At 36.4% G+C, this 22,763-nt stretch overlaps 2 protein-coding genes across 3 annotated transcripts in view; one reads left to right on the top strand and one right to left on the bottom strand.

The window, feature by feature from the left end:
* The window catches only part of nhsl1a (NHS-like 1a), a 51,214-nt gene extending 48,942 nt beyond the window's left edge, over positions 1-2,272 (bottom strand). The window contains exon 1 of the mRNA XM_082142712.1: positions 1,810-2,272. Coding sequence (XP_081998838.1) covers positions 1,810-2,095 — 286 coding nt within the window. The 5' untranslated portion in view covers positions 2,096-2,272. The remainder of the gene's footprint in view (positions 1-1,809) is intronic.
* A 2,164-nt stretch (positions 2,273-4,436) lies between these two features.
* Positions 4,437-22,763, top strand: part of itsn2b (intersectin 2b) — a 31,248-nt gene continuing 12,921 nt past the window's right edge. For both annotated transcript variants that reach the window (XM_082142596.1, XM_082142597.1), the window contains exons 1-16: positions 4,437-4,639; positions 14,207-14,282; positions 16,328-16,420; positions 16,558-16,621; positions 16,734-16,900; positions 17,669-17,875; positions 18,389-18,485; positions 18,587-18,729; positions 19,453-19,516; positions 19,948-20,085; positions 20,212-20,315; positions 20,746-21,008; positions 21,141-21,290; positions 21,438-21,578; positions 21,757-21,844; positions 22,109-22,248. In XM_082142596.1, the coding sequence (XP_081998722.1) occupies positions 14,276-14,282; positions 16,328-16,420; positions 16,558-16,621; positions 16,734-16,900; positions 17,669-17,875; positions 18,389-18,485; positions 18,587-18,729; positions 19,453-19,516; positions 19,948-20,085; positions 20,212-20,315; positions 20,746-21,008; positions 21,141-21,290; positions 21,438-21,578; positions 21,757-21,844; positions 22,109-22,248 (1,866 nt within the window). In that variant the 5' untranslated portion in view covers positions 4,437-4,639; positions 14,207-14,275. The remainder of the gene's footprint in view (positions 4,640-14,206; positions 14,283-16,327; positions 16,421-16,557; positions 16,622-16,733; positions 16,901-17,668; positions 17,876-18,388; positions 18,486-18,586; positions 18,730-19,452; positions 19,517-19,947; positions 20,086-20,211; positions 20,316-20,745; positions 21,009-21,140; positions 21,291-21,437; positions 21,579-21,756; positions 21,845-22,108; positions 22,249-22,763) is intronic.

Genomic DNA, 22,763 nt, shown 5'->3' on the forward strand with positions numbered 1-22,763 from the left:
TTTTCCCTCAACTGATACTTAAAGTCCCTGTGAACCGGAAGTTGCAAATGACATTACTTCAGTGCTGTGATGTATTTCCAAGTGAAACGGAATACTGAATAGAAGGCAGGGGTTTAAGGGTATTCAATCCAAGCTGTGAAACTGACATCATCAGAGAAGGAACGCCATTTCAGAGTGAAATTTCTTTTGTGTGTATTATAGTAAATAGGGTCAATTTTGATTTCATGATGACATCTGGTCACCCTCAGGTCTTATTTTGTTGCATCCTTGCCTCTAACTATACTTTTCAATCAATTCCATTGCATACAGTAAGATCAAGATCAACAATTTGTACCTGTAGGCTATGTTTAAATTATTCAAAAATGGACTGGAAAATCAGTAGTGAGATCAATACGATTTTTCTATTTCTGTTGAAGATTAGCCTGATGTTATTTGTCATTTGTATGATAATTTTAGTTTTATTTCTATTGACCGTATATTCTGTGTCAGCATGCAGCAGACAAAGAAATTACTCTCTTTTTCATTCTTAGTACCTTTTAATATATCGTCCGGGGCTGGACGTCTGGAGCACACATGTATCCACTTATGCGCTGTTTCCTGCACTCCACTCACCTTACTCTGGGCTTAGTTCTAGAGGCAGAGCCAGTGAAAACACCCATTGTTTTCTTTGGAGGTGAAAGCATTGCAGGGAATTGCTGAACAGAAGTGCAACATATTGACCATGGAGATACACAGAAATATGTGGACGCAGAGAAGGCAATGAGAAAAAGGAGATAAAGAAGACTCATTACTGCCAACTTGGTCAAATCTTTAGGATTCAAGGATTGCATTACATTGGTGTGACTGATTTTGTAATGAATGACAAAATATTTTTAGTATCATTAACCAGACTTACACTACATGCAGGAGAAATACATTCCAAAATAATCCATTATGACCAAAACCACAACCGCCTTCACATGCTCACACAATGGTGAAGACAGGTACCAGAAGACCTCAATGATCGATGTCCCAACCATTATTATTGGCACAGTTGTCTGTCCCAAAAAAACAATTGATTTGTTCTAATTGAAGAAGCAATTCACAATCAGAGCGTGAAAAGCAGCGGGCAACCACAGGTGCCATGAGATAAAAGTGCAACACAGTAAAGCCTGAATTCCACATCCAGTCAAAGCCAAGCATCTAGAAAGGAATTTGGAATTAATGATCTGGAATCATGCACTAGCGTTATGGCAAGCCAATTCAACATTTATAACTTAAAATGAACTAGCATATATTTTATCTTAATAGTACTACTTGTTTTTATTCATTTTCATAGTGGTATTCATTACATACTAGTAATTAATCTAGTGGCAACTACATTCAATTAGTTTATTACTAGTGTCTCAATAGTAACAACTATTCCATAGCTGTACTGGTGATAAATTGCACAGTTTTGCATTTGAATTACAGGTATTACAATTTGTGGTTTGCATATCAATTATTTACTTTAGATTAAAGCGCACTTGAATTGTGCAATACCCTTTTCAGTAACTTTTCGTAGCTATACTAGTAATTATTTATAGGCTATTGTTTATTCCACATAACTGAATAGCTAGATTGTAGTCACACATTTTTTGAATAAGTAGGCCTCCTTATCTAATGAATAGTTAATAGTAGGCCTATAGTATGAATATAATGCATGAATACTAATCACTTTTGGGTTGCTTTCTAGTCGTTTAAAAATAAGTTTTATAACATAAATATAAATACTAGGTAAGCAATATGCTTGCCACATTGTGGTTGAATACATGAAGGGCATGAACTCACGGATTGTGGTCCTCTTATGTCTGAGATTTCGTACAGTGTCCTGCAGTGAATCCAGTCTGTGCTGCAGCGCTGAAGCTTTATTGATCACCAGCTCTGCTTCAGTCTGGATCTCCACAAACATGCTGCTCGCGTGCCGTGACAGGTCGGACAGCTGACGGAGGATGTTGGTCAAAGTTTGACAGTTCACAGCATCCAGGGAAATAAATACATCCCTGGTAACTTCCAGTCGTCCTCTGTTTATTCTGCCCAGGCTCCGGGGCTCCACTATTCTCTTATGAAACGGCATTTTTCATGGGAAAGACCCAGTTTGTTATATTAGAATTATTCCACTTGTCCTTTAGAAGTGTGAATTGTTCTTGTCCAGTCAGGTGTTGTAACCTGTTCTGCAAACATCCTGACATCCCGCCTCATGATTCAAAGGATCCTGCCCTTATTCTTCTGGAGGAGCGCTTTCTGAAACTTTCTTCTGGGGAATTGGTTCTCATGGCAAACTCAAAAACATGGAATCTGGAGCATCAGGCGGATCTGGAATGTGGCTCTCACGCCAGCTCCAGAGGAACTTTTACACAATAACACTAATACAGCATAGCCTTACTTGAATGAATGGATTGTGAATTGCTTTTTAACAATTACATTTATGATTCATTATTTTTTATTAAATGAACAGAGTTTATTTTACTAATGAAATGAAGATCGAGAAGGTGCATATTTCCTGACATTTCTCAAATATCGTTTAGGCTACAGTTTGTCTCAGTCGCTTTGGTAAGTTTAGTCGAATCACTCATTTGCAAACCAGTGCATTTCTCCAAACAATTCTTATACACAGCACCACTCAATGGATTACTTTGCCTATAACTTGTTCAAATTCCTTTCATAAGTCAAAAGTAGACCTAATTCATGTCAATGATATCGCCATCAGAATGACAAGTCCCACAGACAATATAGATATACAATGTTTATGTTAACATGACATAAACAATTCTAAGACATAATAAATTATAAACAAATAAAACTGTACATAATCAATTGCATGAATGTACCAAAGCATTGACGATTTGTTCAGAAGAATGAGGAATTGCGTTAGCCTACAAGTGATAAGATGATGTGGAGGTTGAACAAGCTTTTTTGAGAAAAAAAAAAAAATTCAGTTGTTACCTGAGAAATTTACCAAGAGACTGAGAAAAACTATATCTAACGTAGTTCATTCGTTTATTTATTTAGCAGGAAAAATAATTGGAAAGGGAACACAGCAACGTAATGCTGGTAAAGTGCGCCCTCGTGTGGCATTTCATTGAAAATTTTCTTTCTTTCTTTCTTTCTTTCTTTCTTTCTTTCTTTCTTTCTTTCTTTCTTTCTTTCTTTCTTTCTTTCTTTCTTTCTTTCTTTCTTTCTTTCTTTCTTTCTTTCTTTCTTTTTAAATGTACTTCTTTCCTCTGAACCAGAGAGAACAACACACTTATACCTCCACTTTGACTATAGGCTAGACTAGACACTTTTGTCAAGTTTATGAAATACTTGGTTATCCATAAACAATCTCTAGGAAAGTTATGCTTTTCATGAAATGTAAGTCTTTATGTTGTTATTATGTCACTATTTTCTGTAGGTTTAAGGTTTAGGTTTAATTAAAGCAATAAGTCATTCTAAAATTTTCTTTTCTAAAAATTAATTTGTGCTGCTGAAAAGGAGCAGGAGGACACCATAATCATGATAAAGATTAAGATTATGATCTATTTGGGACATGATTGAAAATAATATTTATCTGTTTATTTATTTGTGGTTAAGTAGGTCAATTAAATATAAAATATGTTGATGTACAATATATTTATTTGTATTGATAGTATTTGTGAATTGATGTTATATTTTTTTTCTATTCCTCATAAGACCAATATTATCTTGCAATAGTAACTTAGTAAGAAATGAAAAATGATGTGGAGCAATATATGTTTAATTGGTTTCGTTTAAATGCCACGGCCTACCTGAGCATTGTTTCTGACCATGTCCATCCCTTTATGACCACCATGTACCCATCCTCTGATGGCTACTTCCAGCAGGAGAATGCAACATGTCACAAAGCTCGAATCATTTCAAATTGGTTTCTTGAACATGACAATGAGTTCACTGTACTAAAATGGCCCCCACAGTCACCAGATCTCAACCCAATAGAGCATCTTTGGGATGTGGTGGAACGGGAGCTTCGTGCCCTGGATGTGCATCCCACAAATCTCCATCAACTGCAAGATGCTATCCTATCAATATGTGCCAACATTTCTAAAGAATGCTTTCAGCACCTTGTTGAATCAATGCCATGTAGAATTAAGGCAGTTCTGAAGGCGAAAGGGGGTCAAACACAGTATTAGTATGGTGTTCCTAATAATCCTTTAGGTGAGTGTAGTTGAGCAAACATATGTTTTAAAGTTGGAGACCAGTTTGGGTCAGCCAAAAATAATTCAAGTAACACGATGAAGAGGGAAATTAAGTGAACGCAATGTGGCAATAAAGAGTCTATTTTTTTTTAGAAAGAAAGAAAGAAAGAAAGAATGGGCCTCGCTGTGATGTTTTTTAGCTGGTGAGGGGGCAGCAGAGTGTCATTGAAACACACTCAGCCCCTCCCTCTTAAAGGCTCTTCGCTCGCGCACATCTCGTCGTCAGCCATGTTGTTTGTATGACAGCGTACAGCAACAGGTTGTCAAAGATTCTCAGTAAAACACTACATAAAATCTTTAAAGAAACTCTGAAAGCCGATTGTCGTCACCTTAATACAGAGGACAATGGAAAAGGATATGTTTTCCTCCCAGGAGATTTCGCAAAGTCAGTAATGCTGTTGTGTAATGTGAGTAGCCTAACGTTACCTCCTGTAATACTGTTCAAATGTCTGCTCGCTTTAAAGTAATGTGCTTTAATCATACTTTATAACTGGCTATAGTGTAGTCACAATACACATGTTATATATTATTTATGTTACATATAATGTTGAGCATTGTCTGGTGGTTATCATTTGGTTTTACAGTTGCTGTGTGTGATGAGTTGAGAAAGTGTCCAGTTTCACACTCTTCAAAGTCCTCCAGAGCTTCATATTACTATTATTAAGAGCTCACTGTGAGTCATATGTCTCACTACATGTTAATGAACCGATTCACAGTCCTTTCAAAAATACATTCTTCTCACAACCTGCCAGACAAGTGGCAAACTCGTCTGTCTGCATTTCACGCAGATCGTTATAAGCAGTGTAATGTCTAGTGGAGATCAACAAGAAACAGAGCGAGATTTATTTACTTTTATCTTGGTGGTTATTATAATGCTACAATGATTCGTACATGACAATTACCGGAAAATGATCTAGAAAAGATGATGGTCATGATGGCTGTTTTGGTGTTGGCATGATGCGTATGGATGGACAGCATTTTTGGCCATCACAGTCTGTCTCTGTCTGATATTCATGAGGCAGGTCAGTGTTTCAGATCCATTCATTGGTTCCTAATGGTTTGTCTTTATTTTTTGTACTGTTGTATAGATTGTTGATCATTTTGATCAGTTTGCACCTGACATCTTTCTTTATAAGGCTGCAGTCACCCTGTGCTGTTAACATTATATAACATTACATAATATTGTAAATGTTGAGCTTTTGAATTAAGGATCTTTTAAGTTAATATTCATATAGTTGATTCCTTTGATTCCCTTAGTTTTTCAGGAAATGTCCTCGCAGACCTCGGGTCAGTGAAAGGAAATGATTAATCAAGCCATAATGACTTGATTTTTGTCCTCTGTTTTCAGGTGAATGATCAGAGACGTATTCTCTGCGGGTAACCACAGGCATTATGCTTATCTACCAAATTACCAATTAATATTTTACATTAGAAATAGATTGGGTTACATAGTTGTTCAAGATCACACTTCTTTTTCATGTTTATCTTCATTGGTTGGACTTATCTGCCCTTCAATCCAAATGCTCAAAACAGCTCATGTTGTCTAAGCAGACTAATGAACCGATCCATTCATTCTGAGTGTGTTACTGTGTTAGAGCCTGCTGGGAAAAGAACTCCAATATTTGGTCATTTAGAAAAAGAGACAGTTGGGGATGTTGGGTAACATTGTAGTGTTGCACGATATACCGGTACTTTAAAGTTATTGCGGTACCCTGCTTTTATGTATGATTTCTCATTTTACTAGTACCAGTACTTTAAGAATGACAGTGTTTTAATAATGCGAATTTCCTAAATTGAGTTGACATGCAACCGCTGCTTCCATTCCCTGCAGGCACACCGGCTGTGCAAAACTTCATATATTCGTGGGACTGCTTAAAGTCATTGACATGTTAAAGCAATAAAGAAACACGCATGAATGAGAAAATAAAGTGTGGGATGTGCTTGAGCGCGAGGCATATATTCTGTCCCCCTGAGTCTTTGAGTTTTGGTAATATGTAATGTAATCTTGTTAAAGCAGATTTCATAAAATTGGTATCGAAAAAAGTATCGTTCAGGAACCAGTATCGATATCGATAACGAACATTTTTGAACGATACCCAGCCCTAACTATCACACACCCAAAGCGTGCGCACAGAAAGCCGCCTCCCAGACAGCATGCGATCAACAAAATGCCTGTTTTGACTAGTATTCACATAAACACAGTTGGTTATAACTTCGGAAAACTGAGAAAAAAATCGGATGTGTGTCAATAATACGATCCGTGCATTAGAGTCTTAAAGTGACAGCAGCCTAATATAGTCAAGTCACGTCACCTTTATTTTTATAGCGCTTTACACAAAACAGATTGTTTCAAAGCAGCTTTACATTGATCAGCAGGAAAATAATGATTCAATGATGCAAACACAGTTCAATTCTAGGGGTGTAACGATACCCTCATGTCACGATTCGATAGATATCACGATACTGAACTAACGTTACAATATTATTGCGATACTCCAAGACGTATGATAAAAGGTTAACAAAAATGTACAGTTGATTAAAGTGCTAAATTTGGTTTTACATTGGGTGTGGAAATGAAAAGGCTTGGATGCTGGAAACCCAATGCACAGGACAATGGTGACACCAGAATACAAATATTCATGATTCTGAAGCTGAAAATACAGAATTATTTTAGACGCATATGCTTGCACTCTGTCGCTGACTAGATATATTTAAAATAATATAGGCCACTTTTTACTGGTAACATAACACATCTGGCATTATCAGTACCCACAAATATGCCCCCATTGCATTATTATACATTATATTCAACATATAGTAGTTTAAAGGTATAGCGGAGGATGTTTTACTTCCTGGTGGGTAACCTATACTATTGGTCCTACTAATTGTCAATCATTCTGGTGAATCAATCAAACTTTTCAAAAAGTGGAGAGGGCGGGTCTTATCTAAAATTTGGAAAGATCCTCCGCTATACCTTTAATGTACTGACACTAAAACTCTGAAAACTTGAATTCTTTTTCTTTAGATTTGAACTGACAGAGTGTGTCTGGCTCCCGAACAATGCTAGGAAGAATGTTCCAGAGTTTTTGTGTTAGATATGAAAGGGATCTATCACTAACTGTCTATTTTGATCAACTGGTCGGAATTTTGAGACCGCTATAAACGTGAAGGACTAAAATGCATTAAGAGCTCGCTCAAGTACTGAGGAGCTAAACCGTTTAGAGCTTCGTAAGTTATTAGCAAGATTTTAAAATGTATGCGATGTTTAATAGCAATGCAGTGTTGATAGAACCGGGCTAATATGGTCATACTTCCTGGTTCTAGAACACTAGCTGCTGAATTTTGGACCAGATGTAGATTGTTTATTAAGCGTGCAGAGCAAGCGTCCAGTAGAGCATTACAATAATCTAGCCATGAGGTTCTGAACGCATACACTAACTTTTCTGCATCTGACATTGAGAGCAGTATGTCATAATTTAGATGTGGTTTAAATGTGGTTTTTCTATAAATGTGGCTTTCAAATGAAAGATTGCTATCAAATAACACACCCAAGTTCCTAACTGACGATGATGCAACCGTGCAGCCATCAAGTAAAATAGGCCTACTGTACCAATACTAATCAAACAACAAAAGAAAAAGAGAAAATCACTCACTGCTCTTGACTGAATAACTTTAGTAGCTTTAATAGGAATCAATGTATATTTAATTCATACAGTGAAGACTATGGAGTGCTTTATTTGTACATTTTGATTACTGTATTAAATATGTATTATTTCTTACTTGAATGCTACTGTTAATAGACCTACTGTAACTGAAAAACTTTTGTATTTTGTATTTGTCCTATTTGTTACTTGTAGGGATGGGACGATTACCGGTTTCACTATAAACCACGATAAAATGTACTGACGGTTAGTATTATCGTTCAAAATTGAAATACCATTAAAACCGTGTTTGATTATCGCGATTTTAATAACTCACTGTAAATCCTGTCCAGCCAGCAGCAGGCACAGCGCGCAATGTTGTTGTTTTTTTATTCAAGAAGGAATGGCGAAAGGCAGTGGCCGTGCTCAGGAGATTTTTCAGCCTTTTAAGAGGACCAAATCTGAGGTGTGGTCATATTTTGGCTTTTACAAAAGTCCTGAGTGAAACTTAATCGAGGATGGTCAATACAATATGGGGGAAACACTTCAAATCTGCCGAGTCGTCTTGTGTGACCATCACCCACTGTTTATAGCGAACGCAAGGCAAGTTAACTTACCAAACACTACGTCTGCGAAATAATTGGGCACAAAATGTTGTTTTGAGTTGAAATATTTTATCTCACTCACTTGAAATAAACGTGAAGCTTCCGCGAATAAAAGTTCGCAGCAAGTGGCTTTGAGCCAAAGACGAGCGAACAAGTTCAAACAATATCATTGTACACCTATTACACCTATTTTTTTTTTTTTTTTTTTACCACACAATTACGGGGACATATTGAATTGAGATTAATGTTTTAAATCTTACCTGTTTATAAATCCATTTTGTACAGCGTACAAAACAATCGCCCAAGAACGGAGACGCAAGACGGCAAGTTGTATTTGAATGAAACGAGAGAGCGCATGCGCGTCCGTTGCGATACATGGATGTGCGCTGTGTTATAATGTGTTGCTATTGACGACGGTCATTATAAGGAAGGAAATGCCACAGAATATAATCTTGCTTGAAAAAGTGCATAGAGCTGCTTGTTTTATTTGTTGTTTGTTGATTTTCAAATATTAAACTGTTTTTAGTGTGAGCATCAGTTCTTTTTGAACACTTTCATCTCGTTTTAACAAAACCGTGATAATATTGATAATCACGGTAATTTTGGTCACTATAATCGTGATATGAAATCTTCATACCGTCCCATCCCTAGTTACTTGCATCTTTTTTCTTATTATTAATAACAAAGATAAAATAAAATAACAAAAATAGTTATATCTTGATATGAAATGTTGCCTTGGCAACTAGGCTAACTGAAATAAAATAATTTGAAGTACTAAAACTAATAAAACTGAAATAAAAATAAATTAAAGCTAAATCGAAAAACATAACAGAATTACTAAACAAACTGAAATGAAAATGAAAACTGAAAATATAAATAAAAGCTAGTTAAAAAAATAGCCTAAATAAATAAATGTAATGACGTTTCAGCTCCGCCATACTATAATAGTATATAAATAACACTAAAATAACACTTTTTAAACATACTTGTAGTACAGTCAGGGAAATTAAGAGACAGGTAAAAATGTCTACTACTTGTTGTTGAGCCCTGATGTATCTTTTGGACGGTCCAATGATGTTTTAGTAGGGTGGTTTATGTACAGTGTGTATAATGTTCCTTGACAGCTGTGTGTGTGTTTGTTCAGGCTTCACTGGCGTCACCTGCATGACCTTCTGTGTATAAAGCCATCAGATAACGTCTCTCAGATGAACTCTGGGCACTTGAAATCTTAGTATTAAAATATGAATGTAATTTAGTTAAATGGGTTACATTCTAATCCCCAGAAATTAATAATAAAATAGCATTCACAACCCTCTATGGAGTTGGACACACTGAAGCTTAAGTGTTAAAAGCAGTGAGTGATTCTCGGACAACAAAGTGACACACCCGCTTCCTTTCACTCACTCGTCTCATTTCACTCCGGTTGAATAGTGCTTGCATTGCGCATATTTTTTTCTCATTCCCACATATTTCAAGCTAACACCAAAAGCGCGTGCACCACTGATCTATATAAGTGGCCGCACATAAAGCCGCCTCTGATTCCGAGGACCAAATTGACTTCTTTTTCGTTGCTTATTGCGCTTAAACGGTCAAATACATACCTAATTAAGTAAAAATACCCTTCTTGCCGAGTATCCAGGTAAATACGGTCAGTTTTGGAACATTTAGTTGAGAGAAAACACATGTTGTGTAAAAGTATATCGGATCCGTGCATAAGTTCTTAAAGTGACAGCAGCCTAATAAACCTGCTGCTGTTCTGTCATATTAATCAAAGAACACAAGACACAGAAAATCACTCACTGCTCTTGACTGAATAACTTTATCTGTAAGCATTAATCTGTATTTAATTTTTACAATGAAAACCATCCAGTGTTATTTTACCTTTGATTACTTTTATTTCTGTAGTATTTCTTACCGGAATACTACTGTTAGACCCACCTGAAAAACTTAAAGCCATGTTTATTTCATTTGTCACTTTATTCTATTGGATTTATATGTGCTATCATTTGCAATTTGTTTATTTGATGTTATTTTATTACTGACTGTTTACTTGTCTTTTTTGTAAATGTAGTTCAATGATTCAAATATAGCCTCCCTGTGCTGTGTAAACTATTACAACAAAATTGTAAAAAAAAAAAAATGATGTATGGTAGTTTTCCCCGTGGTATTAAATGGTATCAAATATCGATACCATTCAGCATAAAGTTCAGAGGCAAAAAAATACGTTTAGCACAGATATAACCAACCACCCTCAGTATCTTTGGTAAATTGTAAATTTGCCAGGGATGTTTTTTTCCATGATCAAAGCTTTACGCTGTCTTTTACAATCAATGCTTTCATTTTCGGAGAACTGAGAATTCCTCTGCAAGCACAAAAGTGAAAGGTCTGACACACAAGACAGGGTTTGTTGGTCTTAATGTGGCTTAATGTCCACTCTCACCACAAGGATATGGGCCCAGAGCATTTGTACAACATTGTTTGTAACCTCTTGACATCCTGTTTCGTTTTTTGCTTTCCTCCCACTTCCTTCGTTCCTTTGTGGTTGTTAAATCACACGCAGGGTGGAGGCAGGAGGTGGTAGGACATGGCCAGCAATGACCTCACAGTCTATCTTTGCATCTCTCACATCATGCACGTCATTAATGTAAAGTGGGCGAAGGTAGAATGACAAATTTACATTGTGCTTTGTCTGTGATTCAATATTTCCGAAGAGTTCACACAGTATCAGTTACTGAAACCAATTATTGACGACGAAAATGTAGAGGGAAATGTTTTATCCATTATGGAGGGAAATGTTTTGTTTCCATTAAAGAGCTGGATATTGGATATTCATTATAAATCAGGTTATGCAAAATTTTCCCAGTTGCAAATCACATGCAAAGTCTCTATGAAATACAGGGCTGCCAACTCTCACGCATTGAGCGTGAGACTCACGCAATTGACACTCACGCCACACATCCATTTTCTCACGCACAGAAAAATTGCGGAGCAAAGAGGTACTTTTAATATTAAACTAATTATCAGCTCTTAGATTCCGTCAATTTTATTACGAAATTCAGACAAAAATACGTTTGGCGCTTGTAAATGTGACGTGACAGATCGCTGAGCGCCTCAGTTCAAGTGCACGTGAACCGATCATCTGTTACTTTTTTATTTAAAGATGCAGTACAACTTACCGAAAGTATACATAATATCGACCAATTAGTGTTTTTCAACCACGGAAAGAGGTCAATATATATAATAGCAGGAGAACAATTATGTCACATAACGTTACATTTACCTCAGGAAAGCCATTTAATGACTATAGCATGTTAATTGAATAGAAAAAATAGCTAGAGAGGAGATTTTGCTGAGCACTATATTACATATTTATTATATTGAATCAAAATCGGAATCAAATCACAAGAATGGAATTGAAATCTTGACATTTTTGTCAAGCAATAATAAAAACTGTATCCTACCAGTCATTGTACAATGTAAACATTGTAACATGTTGTCACTAAACTTCATAAAATTCTATTTAGAATCCAAATGTTTTGACAATCACAATTACACTTATTGTGATGCAATATTTGTTTTTACATACACTCCCCCACAATCATGATAAAAGCCAATTCTATTTCAAATAAATGCATTTATATATATATATATATATAATATAAAATATATATAAAAATGTGAAACATTTTAATTTTAATAATATTTCACAATATAGCCTACTGCTTTTACTGTATTTTCGATCAAAAAAATGCAGCCTTGGTGAGCATAAGAGAATTATTTAAAACAAAAAATTTAACTTGCAGACCCCAAACTGTCTAGACTATCAATATACATTGTATACCATAGGCTATACCATTTCCTAACATCATACCAAACATTAGCAAAGATTTGCATCATGAAAATATAGATGTAAATAAATCAATAAATCACTCAATTTGTCCAAAAAGAAACCACTGCGATCACTGCCAGTGTGTCATATAGGGAGAGAGTGAGAGAAAAGCGAGTGATACGACACAAATGACAAGCATGCCCCATCCGAGCAGTCTTCTGGAAGCTTGTCCTGTCTGACCACATTCTCTTCCTCTATAGACCTGCTCTCACAGCCCTACCACGTTACTGCCACACATCATTTCCTGTCAGCAACTTTCTCACTGTGGTTAGTGCTTATATGTATTCTGCTATCGTGACAGCTCTGATATACAACTGGTGTGTTAAATGAGATTCATGATTAATGATAATAGGTAATCCTATATATTAGCTAGGCTGATGTTTGGATATTTTGGATTGGCCTAGGAGTGACTAGTTGACTAGTCTGTGGTAGGGCAGTCTTGTGTAATTAGGCTGCGGACAGCCCTTCAGTATTCTAACTAGTAGTTCTGTGTTTGTGTGGCCCTTTTTCTCTACAATGAAGTTAGAGAAAAAACTTCTTGTACAGGGTTTTGTAACACAAATAAGCTTGCATATAAGCTTATATAAAATGTATGCATATTTATACACTGCCTTTCAAGGGTTGGTCAAATTTTTGTAATTCATTCTGATGGCAAATTGTCAGCATCATTACTCCAGTCTTTAGTGTCACATGATCCTTGAGAAATCATTCTAATATGCTGATTAAGTGCTGCTTAATATATTTGTTGAGACCATGATGCTTATTTTTTCAGGATTTTTTGATTAATACAATTTTTATTTGAAATAGAATTCGCTTGTATCATTATGAATGTCTTTACTGTCATCCTTGATTAATTTAATTTGTCCTTGCTGAATAAAAGTGTCTTTCAAAAATACAAACAAAATAGACTATACATGATAGACTATACATGATTTTGAGATTGTGTTTTATATATATGTATGTATGTTTGTGTTATATGTGTTTGTATATGTAAATAAGATCTATATATCTGTATTTTTGTGTTTATAGAGATGTATATTATTGTTCATCATGTCAGTTCTGGTCTCAGCCTTTATAGACCCAAATCAGTCATATATAATATAATTATCAGCTCTAGATATGGTGACTTAGTGCTTGTTTTGTGTGTGTGTGTGTGTGTGTGTGTGTGTGTGTGTGTGTGTGTGTGTGTGTGTGTGTGTGTGCAGAGACAATGTCAGGCTAATTGATTTAATGTGTGAATCAGAGTTCTTGGCAGACTCCCACTACTGACATTTACCAGAAGAACCACATTTATTTAGTAAATTTGCATGGGTTGTACATGATTTTTATCAAACAACGTGAGGCTTAAAGAGATAAACCTAGAGAACATTTCATTATAGGACTAAAGCTTATGGTATTTTAATTTGGTTTTGAGTGTCTTCTTACTTTTAACCTTCTTAAACTCTTGTTTCTGAGTGGAATTATTATTACTTCCCAAAATATGACTGTCATTACTCTTCCAGCATGAACTGGATAGCCTTTGAAATAAGTTTCTAATGTCATTAGGAGGAGGATAGTGATGCAGTCAGTCATAAATAGTGTAATAAAAGTGTCATTGTTTGTTAAGATACTGCACATAGAGCATTATTCTGTTGAAAGCATTTGTATGGGGAGTTTGGCGCTCTCATCCCCTCCCGCTCACCCTTCCTCTCTCCTTCACACATCCTCTTCTCTCTCTCTTTCAGTCTAAGAGTGCAGGATGGAGATAGCGACAGCCCTGCACTCCCCTGCCTGCATTATTAATGGGTGGACATTTCTTCTTTCTGTGTGTGTGTGTGTGTGTGTGTGTGTGTGGTGCAGATGACTGAGCTAGCCAGCTGAGACGAGGAGATCAGGACCGCTCTCCTCATATCCCTGCCACCTGCAGCCATGAATGGTAAGAGCTCTGCTTTATATTTTTGTGTGTGTGTGTTGCCACGTGTCCGAAACAACAGGATGTGTGTGTGTGAGTGTGTGTGTGAGAGAGTGTGTGTGTGCGCGGCTGTACGCACAGAGAACCTTTAGCCCCTTAACGGCACTAAAACATGAGTCTTTCCTATTTATCATGTCTCATTCATTTTTGCAGTGTGTGCATCGGTATAGCAGGAGTTACACTGCTTTGACACTGCAGCATGATCACACACCGGCGTGTCTGACCGTCCGCTCTGCGGCCCATCTGTGAAACTGTCACGTCATTGCTTATTGATTTTGTTTATTTAATAACTGACTTTTTTTTTATTTAATTTTTTTTTATAAATTTTTTATCTTTTTTCTCAGTGCATTTTTAGACATACATTTGAATAGCAGGACCGGATCACCCTGTAAATCTTTCAAGGGATGTTGTTTATTAAAGTTTTGTTTATAAGTCATTCTTTGACATGTCTGCCTGTTCCATTTGAGAACAGTTGTTTTAAAGTACATTTCTCTATTATTATGGTCTATCTATTATGAAATGGTCTATCAGATTTTCTTTTTTGCTATCTCAAGATAAAGTTTTAAGATCATTAAAAATTATTTGTTAGAATATTCAGACAGTTTCAGTCCAAAATGGCTGCTGTTCTTCCTGTTATCTTAAGCAATCAAGAGTCAACAATGACTTGTTGGTAGGAAAATGTAATGTTTCTTTCTATGTTTTGTAATGGAGTGATTTACGTATGACGAATCAAATTGTGAATGTAAAGTGACAGTAAAACTTGGTAACTTTTTAACTTGGAACTCCTCTGAAAAGTCAAATGATGTCACTTCCTCTTCATTATGTCATTTAAAATGACAGCTCACTATTATTTTTATTATAAATAAGTGTGGTTGGTGAAGGGTTATTTTGTAAAGCATAGAAAGTTTTTTTTTTGTTTTTTTTATAAATTATAAATAAATAAAAATCTTATAAAAAATAATTTTACAAAATTGTTTAAATGGAATATATGTGACTGCTTATACATAAATGTGCAAATGCTACTTTTAGAAGAAAAAAAATCACATGGAATGACATTTCAATAAAATGCATTTATAATATTTTATTATTTTATTCAAGCTTGCTTATTGTATTTAAGCTTGAAAAACACTTGGAGTATTTGTTGTGTATGTTTTCGAACTTAAAAGTGTGTTATATCTATTGACTTTAACTCTGCAATTTCAATAAATATCAGAGTGATTTACATCCACTTTAAAAGTTCAATTTCAGTCTGACTAAAGTAATAATTTGTCTTTTTAAAAAGTAATTTAAACGTTTTCGTCTGACTCAAATTGTGAGGGCTTGGTGTTGTGTGCTTGCTGTGAAAGACAGAAATGGTGTGCCATGTATTTATCATTTAAACACCCTGACTCTGCAAAAGCTTACTGTACTGTAAATGTACTTGCTGATACTAGAGCAGAGGTGGACAAAGTACACAACTTCCTTACTTGAGTGAAAGTACAGATACTACTGGTCAAATATTACTCCGTTACAAGTAAAAGTTGTAAAGACCTATTTTTACTTCGTAAAAGTACAGAAGTACTCGTTTTTAAAAGTACTTAAGTATCAAAAGTAAAAAGTAAGTGTCAATACATTGTTTTATTTGAAAATGAAAATCAGGTTGATGTCAGAATCCAACGTCAGATTGACATTAATCTCCAACATTGGACAGACGGGTTGACGTCAGAAACCAACATCAGTCGGGTTCTGACATCAACCCGACTTTCATTTCCAACCAAAATCATCCCCTGACTGACGTTACTACTTTCTACTTAAGGACCTTGACAGAAATGTAGTGAAGTTAAAGTAAAAAGTTTTCAGAAAAAATAATACTCAAGTAAATGTACTTTGTTACTGTCCACCTCTGTACTTGAGAACTGAATCTGTCAGCAGCATCACAGTGGTGTTGCCTGCATTATTAGTTCTCTCTCCTTCTCTCCCTCTCTCTCTCACATATACCTCATTCTTTTTGTGTCTACTTTTCTTTTAAGGTGGTCGGAGTATTTGGGCTATAACCCCAGTGGAGAGGGACAAACATGATCAGAAGTTTGACACCCTCTCGCCAGTGCAGGGCTTCGTTACAGGTATGTGCTTGGGAACTTTTGCTTGTGTTAAAATGCTAAACTTTTTGGTATAAAGGCTACATTTTATTTACAAGCATAAATGTTACTTGCATATTCATTTATTTTCCAAAACTATTACTATTCATTTTTGTGTATAGGGGAGAAGGCACGAAACTTCTTCATTCAGTCTGGGCTTCCTCAGTCGGTGCTAGCTGAGATCTGGTGAGAAATCTTGACCATGCACAATATGTTTAAAAGTAAATATATAAAACCGCTTTTTTAATGAAAAAAGTCTTGCTCTGATCGCTTGCCTGTTTTTTTGTGTGTGTGGCAGGACCCTGGCTGATATGAGTAAAGATGGCAGGATGGACCGCCTGGAGTTTTCTATAGCCATGAAGCTGATCAAGATGAAACTACAGGGACAGAATCTTCCTACAGCTCTGCCTATCATCATGAAGCAGCCACCTGTGCCAGCTCCAACCATGCCAGCAACACCTCTCGGTGCGCTGCCAAACTACACTATTACCAGCAGAGCAATGATCTGAGAGGGCATTGGGATTATAACACGCTTGCACTGTAACATAAATGAAAATCTGCATTCTTACGCAGTTTATTGTTGTAATTACAGATTATGTTAATCTAATTGTTATCTTTACTCTGTACCACAAAACAGAACAGGCCACATTTTTTTTCTTCTATTCTATCCATGACTGTCTGCAGTCACACATGAATGCTGTTTAAACATCAATATTCAGTGTTCAGCAACTTGGCCTGCATTCAATGGAGGTCATTTTTGTAGAGGTCATTCAAGTCTTAAAGGCACAATAACAAAAGCCCGTTTAATGCTAAGTTATGACTGTTTTTGATGCAAAAAGACTCAGATTAACATTATTAGAAGATTTTAGATTTAAGCAATGCTACACAAGTGTAGAAAGATATTTCCCCATTTGCTGAGAAAACCTCATTCCTCATGAAAGTCCTTCTTATGACAGCAGGTGCACAGCTTGATGGCCACAAGATTCAGTTGAGTTGTAATGTGGAACAGATGGCTATAACCACGACCTTCAACGTGTACTAGAGACACGCGTCTACAACTTGTGAGATTTGAGAAGTAGCTCCTGAATTCAGTGCTTGTAAAAATGAGATTTAGCTAGTGAGGTCTTGCTATAAGAATAATTGGTTTGAAAACTTCTCAAACACTTTGTTAAAGGAATGTATCACATTTTGTTGTGTTATGTCTGTTTAACGTTATCCTTTGTGCCTTTTCAGGAATGGGAACTATGCCAAATGTACCCATGATGCCTAGCGTGCCCATTCTGACCCCTATACCAATGACCACTATGAGCCCCATGCCAGGCATGACTCCCATGATGGGCACAGGTCTATCGATGCCAGTGATTCCCACCATCAGCACTCCAGCCCTGCCTAACGGACCTATTGCCATTCTACATCCGACCCCCATCTCACTCACCTCCAGTAAGATACGCTGTAACATTTTAAAGTGTTTTTGATCAAATAAATGCAGTTTTGGAGAGCATAAAAGACTCTTACAAAAACATAAAAAAATGTTACAGACCCCAAACTTTAGTAGTGTATATATCCATATATGTTGTGTCATTGTGAATGCTGTAAAGCCAAGAACCTCTGTGAGTGTTCAGTGTGCTAAAGGTGAAATTACACTGATCTCTCTCTTTCCTCTTACTGAAGTCAGCATTTATTCAGCTTCACTGTTCCTGTGTCATGACTTGCTCAGCTTGTTACCTATAAGACTATGTAGATTTACCAAGAAGCTCTTAATGCATAAACAGTCTCAAAATGACGACTTTGTGGCATATACTGATTTTGTTCACAAAATATTGCAGTATTTTGACTTGATAAAGGAATAGATAATATATTCCTTTATTAATGGCTTGTACACTCTGTTCTGGAAGATTTTAAAGAGTGTCACAAGCTAAATTTTTCTTACAGTTGTGTTTGTTTTTTCCGTAGCCCTCCCGCTGTCAAGTTCATTTTCCTCTTCTCCACTGGGCTTCTCCGCCACTTCAATGAACAAGACCCCATCTTTGCTGGACCTGGGCTCGAGCAGGTCAGGAACTTCCACACATGGACTTAAGTCTATTTATAATCCATTTAATGTGTATATAAAACTCTCTGCACACAAAGTGACTTGTGTACTTATGTCTACAGCTCAAACTCTTCCCCCTCCTTATCGTTGGCCAGCAACTCTCCTAAGGGCGGCCCGTCTGATTGGGCCGTCCCACAGGCATCACGGCTCAAATACAGGCAGCAGTTTAACAGCCTGGACAAGCAAATGATCGGTTATCTAACAGGTACTTCATTGTAAATGATTTTCAAAGAATCATCAAATCAATAATGGGTGAAAAAAATGGTCAGTTGTCTTACTGGTGTGCAAAGAATTGCCAAAGGGATTGTTCAGCTAGTACTAAATTCTCTTAATGATGCCTGGCTACAAAACATTTGAAATGCCACTGTGATTACTGTAATAATCTGATGAATTTACCTGATGTAGAAACTTCAGCTGAAGGCTACGGTAATAGTGCTGTAAGATGACAATCCACACCCATGTGGCTCATATGCATAGCACATGAGTGTATCACTTGCATACCTCATAACAAAGACGCATCTACTAGAGAATTTCAGGAATGAGGAAGTGGGTAAAGCATGACTTTGTGGGGTCGTTTTCACTAGTTTATGGCATCAAGTTTAATCCCACTGCCTACATCTCAGGGGCAAGCTGTTTTGTTACACGTCATTTATGAAGAAAGCAAATTTTTTCAATGTGTGTGAGCAGTTTCTAGATGTGGTAACATGTTTAAGTGGATTACAGTGTTGTCACAATAAGAATATCGATCAGCTAGACAGACCAGTTATGTTAGTACAGCAACAGCATCAACTAGCTGGTTGTAAAAAAACAACTATAAAAAAGACAGTTTCTTAAACAGCGAATAGAAAGGGATTTGTTTAAGTTAAGCAGAGATGTATGTCTATGAATATGGTAATTAAGATATTCTTTTTAATCTTTTTTTCTGTAGGTCCTCAAGTTAGAACTGCAATGGCTACAACATTGCTTACTCAGACTCAGCTAGCTGCCATCTGGTAGGTGTTTTCATTCCCCAGTATTTCCGTGAAGCATTTTTTATAAATCTTACTTTGAATCATTGGAATATTTTAGATTTTTTTTTAGAGTTGTTGCATGCAATATAAGAATGTGACATGCAATTTTTTTGACAGGCCTAATATTATGAAACATGTGAAAGGTGGGTTTAAAAGTCCACTTTTGAAAAAGCTTTTATTGTTTTATAATTTATAGGGTTTTTTTGTTTGTTTTTTACCGATGATATTGTCAGCATAATTTTTTTTTGAAAATTTCATTTAAAAGTTAACACATTTCAGATTGTCTAAATATTTAGTACATGCCCTTTTGATTTAATTACATGTTTTGTGTGTGTGTGTGTGTGTGTGTGTGTGTGTGTGTGTGTGTGTGTGTGTGTGTTTTTATTTATTTTTTTTATTTATTTTTTTGTCAGGAATCTGGCTGATGTGGATAAGGATGGCAAACTGAAGGCTGATGAGTTTATTCTTGCCATGCATCTGGTAGACATGGCAAAAATGGGACAGGCGCTGCCTATGGCGCTTCCTTCAGACTTGGTGCCCCCATCACTGAGGTACCGCTGAAAAGATTGTAATCTGCTATTGGCTGAACTTTATTATATACAAAACTTTGGTCATGAATGCATGAATTACTTAAGCTGTTTTAACAATGTTCTTTCTCCATACATATGAACCTTTAGGGGGAAGCTAGGTGACTCTCTGAATGGAACCACTCCCTCGATTTACGCAACTCTGGCTGAGGACCTCTATGAATCTGAGCCTCCACAGAAATCAAGGAACAATTGTATGGCTTTACACCACTCCCATTATTACATAATACAAATATGACTCGCTTCTTTTACAAAAAATCCTCCCGCTTTTATACGGCGTATTTCAAAACAGACGTCTTCTAATTAGGCACACCATTTGTATAATATTGTTTGATTTTTGAAGGATATGCAATCAGTTAGTTTAAATGTCCTAAATATTGAATTATGCTCATTACTGGGTGTGATTTACATCCTACCTACTTTAAGCATGTAGTACCCTTCCTCCCTGCGTATTATTTAGACACTTAACCCACAATAAAATGTATAAATATAATGATTAATTACCAAAAAAAAGAGGCATAAGTTTTGTTTATAAACTGTATATAAATGCCATATATCTGTAAAATTGTAGCTTGAACATTCCAGTTCACTTTAATCATTTAAATGTGTGTTCTGTGTATCTAGTGACTTTTGAAGATAAGTTTAAGAAAAATATGGAGATGGGAAATGCTGAGCTGGAGAAGCGCCGACTGGCCCTGCTGGAGCAGCAGCGCAGGGAGGAGGAGAGGAGGGCACAGAAGGCCAGAGAGGAGCAAGAGAGGAGAGAGAGGGAGGCACGAGAGCTGGAGCTGAAGAGAAAGAGGGAGGAGGAGCTCAGACTGGAGCGACAGAGAGAGTTGGAGAGACAGAGGGAGGAGGAGAGACTCAGAGAGCTGGAGAGGAAGGAGGTGAGCGGGTGACCTTGTGAAAATGTGTCAGGTTCAGACCAAATGTACATTTCTCAAAATATGTTTCAGTAATCTACAGAAATAAAAAAAACACTGAGTTTTTACTGACCACTACTATGATGGTCCTCACAGGCAGCCAAGAAGGAGCTGGAGCGTCAACAAAAGATTGAGTGGGAGAAGAGGAGAAAGCAGGAGCTCCAAAACCAGAAGAGCGAGGAGCAGGAGGAGATCATCAAGCTCCGAGCCAAGAAAAGGAGTCTGGAGATGGAGCTGGAGGCTGTGGTGAGGCTTTAGGGATGAGATTTCAGCTAGATTTTAAATTTAACAACACTATTTCTACTGTGCACAATTACTGAATAATTCCTTGTTTTTAAAATGGAAAATGGACAGAATGCTTGATAAAGAGATTTCCGTCCTTTTTTCTTTTAGGGCAACAAGCAGAAACAAATCTCTGACAAGCTCCGAGATGCTCAAGGCAAAAAGAGAATCCATAAAAACGAGCTGGAAATGATCAACCAGAAAAGAGACTCCTGCATCACTGAAATCAACACTCTGCAGAAACAGTTAGAGGTCTGACTGCTGCATCCATACCAGCACACACTCTCCATATATTAATTTCTCTATTTATTAATTTACTCTAAAATCTTTATTGATTATTAATATAACTCAATTTTAGAAGTAGGCTGCCTCAGAAGAGCATAGCGGTAATCATTACAACTTACTTTTGTATTTTTTTCTTCACTCCCAGGAATTTAAGAGAAAGTTGGGACAGTCAACCACAGAACAGCTACAACTCAGTGACAGACTCCGCAGCCTGAGTCTTAACAACCTCCCTAGTAAGATACATTAGCCAATCATATGTTTGTTCTGATTTTTAATTTTTTTTCAATCATTGCTATTTAAAAAAAAAAAAAAATTGTGATACAAGCATCTGGAATTGTGTAAGATAAAAATTACTTGCAGTGAGCATGAATTATGTTGAATTGTTTAAAAAAAAATATATATATATATATATATATATATATATATATATATATATATATATATATATATACAATTTGTTTAAAATGTTTCTGCTGTTTTTTTCCTCCATGTTGCAGCTGCAACAGTAAAGATTTTACAGAGGAATATGGAAGAGAAGGATCTTACCTGTCGAAAGCTTAAAGAACAGCTTAATACTTTGGAGAAAGAGACTGCAGTAAAATTAGCAGACATGGATCAGTATAAGAAAGAAATCCAGGTAATCTATTAATATCACTCAGCCATGATTAACACATTCATGTGAACCAATCAGAACAGAACAGAACAAAACTGATTAAACCACAGGAGATTTTAACTTGACAAAATATATAATTCCCCAGCTTTAGCGATTTAGCATTTCTATAGTCAGTGCTAACAGCAAATAGACTGCTACTGATGACACTAATGCAAATAACCCCTATGCTTTTGTCCCTGTGTCTTTATCACTAGCTGTAGAGCTTTTCTGTCTGTCTGTCTACTTGTCTGTCTCTCCCTGGCTTTCGCTGCAGTTTGAGGAAATGGATGACTGCATGCTTAAAGGCCTGCTCTCTTTACTGAGTTGCCTCAGCAATCTCTTCTTCCTTCTGAAGGTTGCACATCTCTTTTTCCCTCCTCCTGCTCATTCCTACTGTAGCAGCTTCACCTTTAGATCATTACTAATGGTTCTTTACTTCACAAATGATTAGGCATGTATTACAGTCAATATACATTTCCATTTGTAATGTGTTTTACTTC

Source organism: Leuciscus leuciscus (genome assembly GCF_965113295.1).
Source record: "Leuciscus leuciscus genome assembly, chromosome: 17".
Taxonomy (NCBI): Eukaryota; Metazoa; Chordata; class Actinopteri; order Cypriniformes; family Leuciscidae; genus Leuciscus; species Leuciscus leuciscus.